Raw genomic sequence first — 13,918 nt, forward strand, 5'->3', positions numbered from 1 at the left:
CATCCATACAATGGTATATCACTCAGCAGTAAAAAGAAACAAACTACTGATAAACACAACGTTAATGAATCCCAAATATATTGTTACGTGGAAAAGTCAGACCCAAATGGCTACATGCTATATGATTCCATTTATATGACATTCTGGAAAAGGTAAAACTGTAGGAATAGACAACAATTTTTTTGTCAAATTTTTTTTTTTCACAAATGGAGGAAGGGTATTCAGTGAGGATAGTAAAGTCTTGAACAAATGATGTGGGAACAGTAAATGTAGAGAGAAAATGAACCTCAGCCTCTATCTAACATCACACACAAATATTAATTTGAAATGGATCACAGACCTACACATGAAAAAGCTAAAACTATAAAGCTTCCAGAAGAAACAACAGATTATCTTTGCAACCTTGGGATACAGAAAGATTACTTAGCTCATAAAATAAATACCCAAAAGAGAATAAGATTCATAAGCTAAAATTCATCAATATTTTATAATTTATAATCATCACAAGAAACATTAAAAAATGAAAAGGAAAGTGAGCAATTAGAAGAAAATATCTGTGATAAATATATATGAAAAAGGACTTATATCAGAATATATAAAGAACTCTTACAAATCAATAATAAAAACACAAACAACCCATATTTTTAAATGGACAAAAACTTGAAGAGAAATTTCATAAAAGAAAATGTGTGAATGGTCAATAAGTACATGAAAAATGATGAACATCATTAATCATCAAAAAAATGTGAATTAAAGTCACAATGAAATATCATTTTAAAATAACTGGAATGGCTAAAAAAGACTGACAATATCAAATGTTGCAGAGGATGTAAAACAATGGAAACTCTTATACATTGATGGTAAAAATATAAAATGATGCAACCATTTTGGAAAAAAACTTTGACAGATTTTTTATCAATATACACCTATCCTATAACCTAGCAATTACACTTTTAACCAAGAGAAATCAAAACCTATGTCAACAAAATACTTGAACAATAACATTTGTGGCAATTTTATTTTACAATAGCCCCAAACTAGAAACAACCCAAATATCTATCAAATCACAATCTATCAAATTATGGTGTAATTATAAAATGAATACTATTCTACCATAAAGAATGAACCATTGATACCCCCAACAACATAGATGAATATCAAAAACATTACTTTGAGTGAAATAAACCAACCACCAAAGACTATATACTAAATGATTCCATTAAAAGGAAATTCAACAATAGGTGAATGAATATAATCTATGACAGGCATCAGAACAATGGTTGCCTATGGGGAGTGGAAACTGGCTGTAAGTGGACATGAAAACATTCTAGGGTAATAAAAATGTTTTAAGTCTTAAGTGGGGTCATAGTTACATGGCTGTTTGCATTCACCAAAACATCACATTGTACATGTAAAATCTGTTCACTTCACTGTATGTCAACATTACTTCTAAAAAATAAAATAAAATAAAATAAATTGTTTCAGTCTTTTACTTCAGTAGTAGAAAATGCAGAGCATATCATATCACATATCACATATTAAAGACATCTTTAATACAGTGAACAAATGGCTACTTTAAGAGAGTGTATTAATTCATTCGAATTCATTGAGAAAGGCATAAGTTCACAAAGGCCAGAATGGTGTTATTTTAAGCAAACTGAAACTGTTTGTTAACAAATATAAAATACATTTGGTTTCTTTTTTTTAATTATACTTGCTAATATACAGATGAGTGGACCAAATAAGAGGTTAAACACTGAATCAAGCATGGGAAGAATAAATAATCTTTCAGTTCCTAAGTATCCCATCTTGAAAACAAGTGCTCTATTATTAAATTCAATATATAAAAAGTATACGCTACCATTATGTTATTCCTGATTGGGCAGGAATGACAGTTACCAATATAAATTAGTTGACACTAATTTGTGTAGGAAAAAAAATATGGTTATGTTAACTACCCGTAACTTCTGTTGTAGAATAGAAGACATAATAGTCAATTATTTTGCTACTGGATCTACAACTATAACTCTAGTTCTTACACAGTGTTAATAGTATCACAAATTTCACCCCAAATGAATTAAAACGATGGTTCACATAGGAGCCTCTACAAGTGGAGTAAACTAGATAAGAGGATACCTATACTAAACTGAAAATATTTTACCATATCTCTTTAACCTTTTATTTTTAAAATAAAGAAAATACAATTTTAGCTTTTAATTGATCAATGCATCCTGAGATATTTTAACCAGAAACCCATCTGTTTTCAAACTTAAGTGAAAGATAATCCTTAACACATAGGCACACACAACATACATCCATTTATGTATTTGTGTGTTTGTATATGTATCACTTGTGCCTAACAAGTACTATGTGGTTCTCAAGAAGTTTTCAACTGACTTGGCAATAGTACTAAAAGAAAATACTTGAAATAAAGACTGAGCATTCATTTTTCAAAGCTCTTTGTAGAAGGAGCATACCTGTGCCCTCTTCTGCACCTCTAGGAGGAGCTCTGAATACTGCAGCTCCAGCTCCTTCTTTTGTTTGTGCCAGCAGCTCTCCTGGGCTTTAATCTGCTCTGCCACTTTGTTGAAGGTGTCTTCCTGGGTCTGCTGAAGCTCTCGCATAGTATCAGACTTGTTTTTACAGATATACTCTAGATGACTTATCTAAATGGAAAAAATGCAACAGAGAATGAGATATGCTGACAAACCATTTCCTTGTATCACCTCTTGCAAAAAATATCTAAAATTTTCTACTACATTTTATTCCTTAAGAGAAACATTTTAAGTTAAAATGAAAATTAAGAAATCATAAAACAGGAATTAGTTAGGGCAAATTATCATGTTAGCAGTTATCATGTTAGTGTCACTTGTATGCTTAGATGAGAAATCTTTTATTCTTCTCTAATAAAGTTACTCATTCTATAACCAATTTTACTTTAAAAATTAAGAATATTCTTATTTCTATGACCAAAGCTCATATTACTCAGATATCTTAATGGGAAAGAAAAGTATTTAAATGAGACTTACAAATCTGTGAACATTGTACATATAAGAAAGCAGAATTTTCCAACCATTTTTTCACATTCAAAATACTGGAAAGAAAACCCTCATCATCTAACATATATGACAATTAACGATATTTTTAAACTATAAAAATCTACTAAAACATTATGCCATTTCAGAGGGTTAAAAAACATGGACTCATTTTAATTATCAATAATTTTCAAACCCATTATAAACACATTTACAATCATAAACAGCATCTATGTCTCTCAAAATTTATTCTCTCATTTCCTCACTCCTACTTCTCAGTGCCTATGGTTGTTTCCCAATTGGATCAAAGTAAAATGATCTCCCTTACCTTAAAATTGGGCCAAGATTAAAAAGAAAAACTTCGGGGAACAGTTTTTCTTTTCATGCCCCTTAAGAGCAAAGGTCGTTGCAACTAAGATCTGGAAACTAAACCACATAAACATAGTGCTGACCAGTTCAATAGACCCAAGATAAGAATCAATATCTTTAATGGTGTTATATGTTGGCCTGCTAAGCCATTTCCATTTTAATTTTCTATAACCAAAAGGTTTTCAATTTTTTTTGAAAGACTTCCCAGGCTTGTGAATGATAAAGTGACAATAACATCTACCATTTTCTCCTACAATATATACTTCTTATAATCTAAAGCACTGAATGGGTTTGGTAATATACAGTTTGTTATATTTCAAGAAATGTCATAAGCATAATTTAAAATTTTTAAGTGCTTTTAAAGTAACACCTCATTATTTCCTAAGCAAAGAATTTTAGGATTATGTTTTTGAATAACTGTATCTTGTTTCTATTTTATGCTAACATAAAGAGTTGGTTTATTAATGTAAATGACTAAGTTCTTTGAATTGCTTCATCAGTAAGATTAATTTATTTTCTTTTAATTAGGTCCCTGTGGCTAATACTGGCTAGTAGTATTAGCATGTCCTGCACAGAAGGTGGAGCTTAGAGACTTCATACAGACTTCAGTCACATTTACATGCCCACAGCAATGGCATCAAACTGAGTTGTAGACAAGCCATAATTAATGGTATTGAATTATTAACATCCAAATTCTTTTTGAAATAAGATGAATGTCAGCCCCTCTTAATGATACTGTGATGTGGACAAATGTCACTGAATTTAATAGAGGTATCTGGTGCCTGAGGACAGTTACCTTCTCATTAGCCCTGTTAAGGTCTGCGATCAGGGCATCAACATTCTCCTGCAAGACTGAACAAAGCTCAGACCAAGAGAATTTATCCAGCATGCCTTCTGGTTGTTTTATGAGCACACAGCCTGCTATCAAGTGCTGATACAAGGTATGAAGAAAGGTTAGCTTCTCCTGCGAAAAAAAAAATAATTAATTCCCGTATATAAACAGTGTAAGAAGTAAAAAACAAAAATCGCATGGTAAAGAATGTATTTCAAAAACCTAGAAAGGAATTAAAATACTCAAGTCTCAGAATATTGTCAATTTGGTGCCTTTTTTTACATTCATAATTAAGCATCAGATAGAAACTGGGCATGGCTTACACTTGGTATTCAAAACCCAAATCTAAAGTCTAGAAATCAGAAGACCAGGGTTTTTACCCCAGCTCTGCTACTATTGAGGATGTGATCTGAGCAAGTGCATGTTTGGGCCTCAGCTTCCTCAGCTCTAACATGAACTATCTGAACTAGTTGTTTCTAAGCTTTTCTAACTAGAAATCAGTATGGTAATTCTATAATTTCATATTTACATTTGCTAAAACGTTATTTTAAGTCAAAAACCAATATAGAGAGAAGAGTGTTACTCAACTCTTTCAAAGAAAAAGTTATACCAATATCTGTACTTTACAGGTACACAATTACTCAGCTTTCTTCCTCCTCCTCCAGAGACTCCAGTTTACTTACCACTTATAGGAAATCTATCCCAAGCCCCTTAGGCAAAGCAGACAGTGATATGAAAGATATAGAAGATGGGCTCATTTGTTTTCCCCACTTGTAAGTTCATATAGTATTTGGCACAGTGGGTATTTGTAGGTATTTAAATATTGCAAAGTAATGGGGGAAAAAATGGACACTGCTGTCCAAAATATACTTTCAAAACTATCTAATTAGAAACACATAAAAATAAAGTTCTTTAAAATTATAATGCCATTGCAATAACTGAAATATCCATTGTTCAATGACCTAGAAACACTATGCTATAGAATTCAGTAAAAAGTCGATCTCATCTTGAACGCACAAGGAGAGTTTACTTACTAGAAATGCCAAATGGCTGTCTTTATAAAGTGTTTCATCTATAAAGCCCCAAATAATGAAACTCAAGACAAAGTAAATGAACCTGCAAAATGAATATTTTATGTAGATAAAAAAAAAAAGTTCCCTTAAGATTTTTTTAAAAGATCAGCAGAAAAAGAAATTTTTTAAAAGGAGAAATTTTAAGAGGGAAAAAATAAAAATTCTAACCTTCTAGATAAGAAAAACTAAATACAGCATATATAAAGGTTTTGCAATTAGAAATTATGGGGAAGTTTTCTGATATATATCAAAATGTGTATCTTTAATTCTCCCTATATGCCAGCTTAGTTTTTTCCAAATATAACAATTAAAAAATAAAAATATGAATATGTAATTAAAACCATAAACGAGTTAGGATATCAGAATCTTCATAAATATGCTATATGCCTTTCTCTTTTTTGAGAATTAAAGATGTCTTTCGCATTTTCAATTGGTTGAGATGTTTAAAAATCATTACATATAACTACCCAAATGTAATATTCAGGCACTTAAAACCATCCCTCTCCACATTTTGCCTTTGAGTTCATCCTCCAGGATAACTCATTGTGTCGCCATTATGTCCTTTTTGCTTGGGCTGTGATAAACCATGCATGATAATCATCCATTTGGCATGAAAAGAGAATCTCAAGATCCAAAATCAATTCACACATGTTGAACCCAACCACAATGCTGTAGACATGCTGACTTTACAATACAGTCAGGCTTCTCGTTTCCTTTACTTTAATCATTATCTGATGTGTAGAACAATTCCAGCCCCTTCATGTGGACACAATTTAAATCCCAGACTGTAAGAAGAGGGGAAAGAATGTTTCCTTTTTACTCTCTTGGCATTCATGTTCATATTTGTTGGAGTAATGAACTCAATATGCAGGACGGCTCAGATAAACCAGTTCCACACTAGCAAGACTAGTTCTATATTCCATGGATAAGAGAAAATATAACAATTCCATTCACACAGGCTCATACAGAATATTAAAGTTTTGTCATCATATTTTAAGAAGTCATTAATAAATTAAAATGGACAGACAACTCTCTAGGGCATCCAAATAAAGTTTTAATTCTGAGGGATTTATATTATTCTACATTTGGATATAAAGAGTAAGAAGACCCTCTATTAAAGTAAATATTTCTGTTTTGCAAATAAGGTAACTCCGATGTGGAGAGACTAAGCTATGTGGGTTGTCCATATTCACACAATTCATAAATAGAATTTCCAGGATCTAAGTCCAGTTCCTTCTGATTACAAAAAAAAAAAAAATAGACAATGTTTCTACCATGCCAAGCTACTGAATGACTGAAAAAAAAAGTTTTGTCATTAGCAATCAGACAAACCTTGAAAGGACTGTTAGGAGCACAGCTGCTTGAGATATGATGTTCTAAATAGAGAAAACTAGTTGCACAAGTGATAGAAGGGTTAATCTATACTACTTCTCTCACAAAATAGGATGACACAAGAGTAAATGAGTGACTGATTTTGCAGGTGGCATGAATACTTCAAAATCATCAGCTCCAAACAATTTTTTGAATTAAATCAAATAAGAGTAAAAATAGCCACTTGATGTATGTAAATGTATAAGACTGAGATTTGTGAAAGGCCTTTCCTGACAGTCTCTTGTCTCAGGTAATACCTCGGCATCCTTCTGGTAAGCCTGAGAAAGCTTCTGCAGTTCACACTCAGATTGGGCTGCTCGCGCCTTTTCTTTCTCCCAACAGTGCAGCACATTTTGTAGTTCCACTTTCAATGTGCTTATTAGAGCCTCTCTATCTGCACACTTAGTGCGTAAATGACTTAACTCTTTACTGACATCAGCCAGTTTATCCTGAAGGTCCTGTTGGAGATACCAAAAAAAGAGGTTGCATGATGGCTGGCCAACATAAGGGTGGGGAACACAAATATAAAATACTTAATGGAGACTTCCAAAGCTTTAACATAAAAGAATCGCAAAAGCAAGCATTTGATGATAATGCTAAACATGAGGTATTTTATTGAATGCATTTTCTAAGCATAATATTATGGCAAAAACTTAGAAAATGTGTTGTTTTAACATTTAAACATAAAATGTTAATAAAATAGCTTATTCCAAAAAACTCTTTTCCTTTAACCCATTATTAAAGAAATAACTTGGTAGCTCACAAAATTTTAATATATGTAAATAACATTCTAAAAATAAATCTCTTACATTTGATTTAATATAAGAACATTTACTTCTCAGTAACATTCCAAATACTAATACAAATCTCAAATATGTGGCATAAAATTCTGCTGAACTATTTATTCCTTAACCTTAACAAATTCTATTGAAGTATGTCCATGACAAATTTAACATGATCCAATACACACACACACACACAAAAAATCCAACAATACTGAGAAACTCAGAGAGTTTCTTCAGTATAGTTTTGCAAAGATGTAGTACATAAAAACCAACAGAAAAAAATAAACTGTTATCCTGGACCTGAGCCAGGTGTAGTCTTAGCCCATTGCTAAGCACACCAAAGACAATATCTCCACCTAAAATGATGAAAACTGACTTCGAATACTGATGGGATTGTGTAAATTATGTTTACTATGTATCGAAGGGTGAGTATTAAATCTTAAATCATTTTTTGAGCCTATGATATTATAATTAAATCTGGGAAATAAGTTTTTCCATTAACCAGAACAACATCTAATCAAATTTTATTTTTTTAATGAAAAAACATTCTTGTTACTCTGATCAATAAAAAATTAAAACTATATCCAAACATACTTAATAAGAAATAGGAAGGTATGTTTTCAGATATCTCTACTTAAAAAGTTTTCCTGAAAAATTATATTTGTTTCTTAATACAAAGAAAAGAGTTATTTTAAATCATAATACCTTTATATTTTTTGTGTGAGAGTCTATCTTCTGTTTGGTAGAATCAAGTTCATTAGATGCCTTTTCCTTAGCATCATTCATGCTGTTTAGCTGATGAAAGAAAATATAAGTAACTTTTTTATATTTTTCAAGGACAGGTAACTTGAAAGCTAATCTTTAAATGTATTTTTTATGCAATTACTTAATATAAATTTTTCAATAGTAATTAAGAGCCTTAGAAATTATTTCTCTTGGTTAACTATGTAATTTCTGTCACAAGCTCATAAAGCTAAAAAGAAAAAGCATTCAAGCTTAAAATGTCAGTGATGTTATTGTATTTTTACTACATGTCTGGATAAAAGATTTTATTCGTACTGTAAACAAACATAACTTTATTCTTAAAATCCTGCCGGACCAAAATGCCAGAAACAGTGGCATCTATAAGGAAAGAAAAAAGGACAAAGCAGAAGACTGTTCTTTCTATACATCAGGAGGGTATTCACTGGTCTCTCACTCCATATGACAACTTCAGGGTCGGTCACATGCAGTCCTACTGGGAAGGCTTGTGGCAGGTCATCAGTTGGTCCTGCTCCGCTTGTGATTTATTTTCTTTGACAGTTCATTCTTCTTTCTGTCAGACTGCTCTTTTTGCTTTCTTTGCAGCCACCCCCTTGGTCTCCCCACTGCTGTCTCTGGCACTGGTTCACAACAAAGCACATTACTAAGCCAAAGCCTGCTGAGTCGACTTTTCAACTGTGCTGAGGATCATGTGACATTCATCCTCCCAAATAACAATTCGCTGTGGGTAATATGTTCCTAGTTACCCTGCAGCTTCCAGACCTAGGCCTCAAAAGAGTTTCATAAAGTACTAACAACACAGGTTGTCTTGTCTCACTGGGAAAAGACTTAGCAGTATTTGTTCTTTATAGAAATTTAATTATTTCATGCTCACTTTCTTTTATGCCTTCTGAATAATTACAGATGGTATTAATAAGATTCACTTTTCCTTCTTTGTTCACCTTCTTAAACAAAAGTAAAATAAGCCCCTTGAAATGTGAAAAGTTTCATTGTATTATATGAAATAAACAGATAAACAGAAGGATAAACACTAACTTCCATGGTATGTAGTTGTTCTTAAATAATCTGTTTGTTGTTTTGCTAACTCATTGTATTTAATGTAATTACTTCAATTCCCTAATTTGACAAGATGTAACTAAGCAAACTTCAATTTTTAAAGCACAAATTCACAAAATATTTTAATATCCAAAAAAATTATCAACCTACACGAGATGATTAAGTAAAAGCATGAGCTTTTTGAGTTAGCAAACTAAAAACTTCCAAGCTATCTCAAACGAACATTTGTTTTTAAAAACTTCTAACAACACTTTACTACTCCCTTTAGAGAATGAAAATTAACTTATCTCTTTTTTATTAAGATTTCCACAATTCATAGAAATCTAAACCTAAAATATTGACAAAATCTAAACTTCCACTGCCTATTCCAAATTTCATAAAAACACATTAACATTTAACTGCAACACATATTAACTGAAATGACTTGTAGAGCTTTACATTAAAATAAAATAAATAAATTTTGAAGTTCAAGAAGTGACAGTCTTTATAACTTTGAAAATAACAGTGTTATTGTAGTTACAAAAACATAAGTGAGACATGACTTTAGGCCACACTTAAAGAACAGTGACAATTTATTATTTTTTTGTATCTGTGAAGTTGCCAATTCAACATTCTCAATTTTTCTGACCTTTATAACAAGCAAGGGGTACGTACTGTTGTAGGCCGAAGGCTATATGTGTGGAACCAAACAGTGCAAGTGTTACCTCATTAGATGCATCTTCCAGCTTGTTCTGGTAATCTGTCAAGGTACGCCTTAAAATCTCAAGGACAACAGAGAAGCTGGGAGGTTTATCTTTGTCCTTGTGGATGCCTAAAGAAAAATATAGGATGAAAGTATACCCTTAAAGTCACAAGGAGACAAAAGCTAATCAAACAGTAACAGAGATATTACTACAATTGGATAGAGCTGAAAAGACACTACGAAACATTGAATAGAATCTTACTCTCTAAAGTACACCACTGTATAGCCAAAAATTAATAGCTTTTCTAAAAAAGTGGTCAGATTAAGTTCATAATATATCAAGTTTTAACTTATAGCTACTTTGTACCTTACCAAGACCTACACCACAGTCAGTGGTGAGCTCTTTTTTCCTATCTCCTAACTCAGGTGTTTTGTACATACCTTTTATTCAACCATTAAATGAACAGTCTATACTAACATTGTTTGGGGGAATTATGTACACTTACTTTGGTCTTTGTTTCTGATCAGTCAGACCTATTTTGCTTAAATAATAATTTCTGAATCCAAAAGCACATAATTTTCTGTTATTCTTGGAAATATTCTTCAATCCTTAAAATTCTCAAGTTACATTTTGAAGTAAATAATGAAAATGCTATTATCTACATAGGCCCATATGACATTTCAATTACAATGATACTCACTGTAAAAATATAAGTATTTCTGTATCATGGCCTCAAACTATTTTAATTCAGCCAGGCCATAAATTAGTTGAGCTAATCAAGGTTACATGGTAAAATGTAGTTCAAAATATTAACCCAAAGTAATGAAAAGTTTAGTTTCAAAAACCATATTAAATTGACTGATTATTGTACTACTCTTTAACTGTTAAAAAAAAGTAACAAATTTAAAAATATTCTTATTAAAAATATTTTTTCCTATTATAATTTCTCCCCACATTTTACAATAAAAATATTTCAACAGACAAGAAACACATTTTCAACAATGATAATTTTTAAAAGAAGCATTCATAACATGAGTATTATTATTTACTGACTCATTCATTCAACTGATTTACTGAATTCCTACTCTGCACTAATCCAAGACACTAGGCACGTGGAGGTGAATGCAGTTGTTGTAGTCTCTGTCCTCAAAGAATTAATAGTCTAAAAAGAAGAGGAGAGATAGTAAACGAATAATTACATAAAATCATTTATATATTCTTCAAGTATCCAACTGTTGAAACTTTGAGGAAATAGAGAAGAAATTAGTAATAAAGAAAGAAAGAAGGAAAAAAAGAAAAAAGGGGGAAAATTTTTTAATGATAAGACCACCTTTTTTCATCTCAGAGTATTGATATTTAGTGTTTTAATCTTAGACAAAATTTTATTAATAAATTTATTACATTCATCAAGATATAATTTAAACCTTATCTTAAGTATGGGTATACTCTAGATTTTCTTAAATAGAAGAAAATTTAACTTAAAAAACAAAAATAATATGGAAACAATCTATATCCCAGCTAGGGGAAAAAAATATACTGCTCTAAGCCGTGATAATGGAGAAGACAGTTCTCTTTATAATGACTATGAGTTGGAAAGACAACTCATTAAAAATTTTATTAAAGGTCTTACCAAATATATATTTTTAAAATTGCTCTCTTGCACAAGATTAAAAAAATGTAATGTATAATTCTTTTCTTTTGCTACTACACAAGTAGGCCATGAATAAATCATTCAAGGACACTCGGGAAATCTGCTGGCTTTTACAATAAGGGAGAAAACTTCCTTTTAGAAATTCAGAAGAATAAAATCATCTTAATATGAGTATTGAGAGGTAAGGGACAAAATGCCTATCCTTACTGACTCATACATATTCTTATATTCTACATAAAATAAAGTTTAGTTTCTGTTTATAAAGTTCAGCTGAAGTAAAATTATGTTTTGTGTCCAACCCACGTCCAGTATAAAAAGATATAATTACTGGTCCCTTAATATGACAAAATGCTTACAAATAAAAAGAAAGGGTCACTGAGGACCCAGGACCTTCATGACTGATTTAATTTAACTTAATATTATTCTAATGACTGTATTGCAGCCCCAAAAAAATAGAGTATTAAAGATATCTTATCAGAGGAAAGTCTAAAAATTCACAGATAACAAAGAGTAAAAAAATTTTTTGAGCAGTGATCATAAATGGCTTTTCAAAGGTCAAAGTCTAAATGAAGAACAGAATGTATCTGAACACTCTATATTTCAATAACACCAATTCAACATATTCTGAGTTTCTCTGTCCTTCTCCCTATGTGTGTGTGTCTCTATACATGGATACTGGCCCAAACTTTCACATCTTTCTGGCTGTTTCAATCTCTCTCACTTTTAAGTACATTTCAACTTTGAGTATACCCTGGCAAATCTTCTCTTTGAATTATTATCCCACAGTAGGGAGCAGGATATAAGAAAAGATTCCAAGCCCTCTAATCTAAGTTTTTTCCCTTTAGACAATCTCAAAAAACAAGCATTTTTACATGACACAAATAAACCTGTTTTTCAAGCTAGTGTTATTTCTTCAGGAACCTACAGTTCCACAATAAAAACACTAAGTTGTAATGAATGAGGTGAGTCTATTGCCTCTATCTTCTCAACTATGTCTTATCTTTTTCAGTATCCTGCAAGACTCCGAAAGTAGAGAATTATTATGAAATAATGGAGAAAGAATATAAGACAGAAGGCTAAAAAAAAAAAATCTGTTATAGAATATGAGTAGTCGTGTTCATCCTCAGAACTAGGAAAAAATCCTTTTGTCTAATGTTGATTTTTAATTGAATCATAAGACAGAAAATAGCATTCAAATGGGTTTTATTTTCACCTGAGAAAATCCAAATATTTAATACACATGACTAGGAAAATCCCTTTTTTTCATTTTAAAAGCATTACATATAAATATTTCATAGGCAGTTATACTTTTCAAACTGAGACTAAATTCTGTATATTAACTCGTCTTATTCACCGAGATCATAAACAAACATCTACATCATCTTGCAAACATTCCAGAGTTTTTAAGGGAAATGGCTCATAACTTTTCTAACATATGGAGTGTATTTATCATGTAAGTCCTGCTTGCCCACCCCTTAACCTTGTTCCCTGGGAGAGTCCAAAAAACACTTCCTTTACCAAGGTTTCGGAAATGTATTGGTGAGGGGGGCCCCAGCATCCTTGACGAGCTCTATGTAGCTACCATGAATAACAGTGGAAAATGATGCCATGAAGCTAGGTTCCCTAAATTCAGTGAGGACGATGGGATCTCGGGTGACACAGGCCAAGTGGTAGCATTTAACTTCTCATGACAAAATGGACACAGAAATCATAATGAGCAGTGAAGTAAAAACAATAAACAAAATGGTTTTACCCACGGAGATCACTGGCATTGGCTAATGGAGCATGGTTCCTAGGACTGAAATAGATATGCATTCTACTTAAGTGTTACCTGATTTTGTATAAGTAAGAAATCTTAGGTTTGATTACCAGAACTAAGATTTAAATCAACACAAAAGAGAGTCTTGGCCTTCAATCAATTCTCAGACCGACCTGAGCTAGTTCACAGACCCAGTACCCTTGAATAAAAAGGATGGGTCCCTTGTAGGAACCCTAACATATTATCAAAAGATAATACTATCAATCTTCCTCCTTGCCTTCCTCAACGAAACATTTGACCATTTTCCAGGGTGATCATACACTGAGGAAGAGGAGTTAACCACCCTTATCAGGGATAACTATACACTGGATCTGAACTGACCAATTCCTGGAGACTTAAAATGCTGTTATAGTTCACTAGTTAGGGTAGGAGCTTACAGAGGTCAGGTGATTACCTGAGTTTGGGCTAAGGTCTATCTCCAGGGAACCCAGTAGGTACCTGAACCCACCTTATAGTGATTTCCCCAGTTTGGAACGCATAGA

General features: G+C 32.0%; 1 protein-coding gene across 1 annotated transcript in view; it reads right to left on the reverse strand.

Moving 5' to 3' along the window:
* CCDC171 (coiled-coil domain containing 171) overlaps positions 1-13,918 on the reverse strand; it is a 256,342-nt gene that overhangs the window by 151,862 nt on the left and 90,562 nt on the right. Inside the window, exons 13-17 of the mRNA XM_025051395.1 lie at positions 9,988-10,094; positions 8,171-8,260; positions 6,938-7,138; positions 4,201-4,368; positions 2,478-2,666 (exon numbers count right to left, since the gene is read on the reverse strand). Of these exons, the coding sequence (XP_024907163.1) occupies positions 2,478-2,666; positions 4,201-4,368; positions 6,938-7,138; positions 8,171-8,260; positions 9,988-10,094 (755 nt within the window). The remainder of the gene's footprint in view (positions 1-2,477; positions 2,667-4,200; positions 4,369-6,937; positions 7,139-8,170; positions 8,261-9,987; positions 10,095-13,918) is intronic.

Source organism: Pteropus alecto, unplaced genomic scaffold, assembly GCF_000325575.1.
Source record: "Pteropus alecto unplaced genomic scaffold, ASM32557v1 scaffold95, whole genome shotgun sequence".
Taxonomy (NCBI): Eukaryota; Metazoa; Chordata; class Mammalia; order Chiroptera; family Pteropodidae; genus Pteropus; species Pteropus alecto.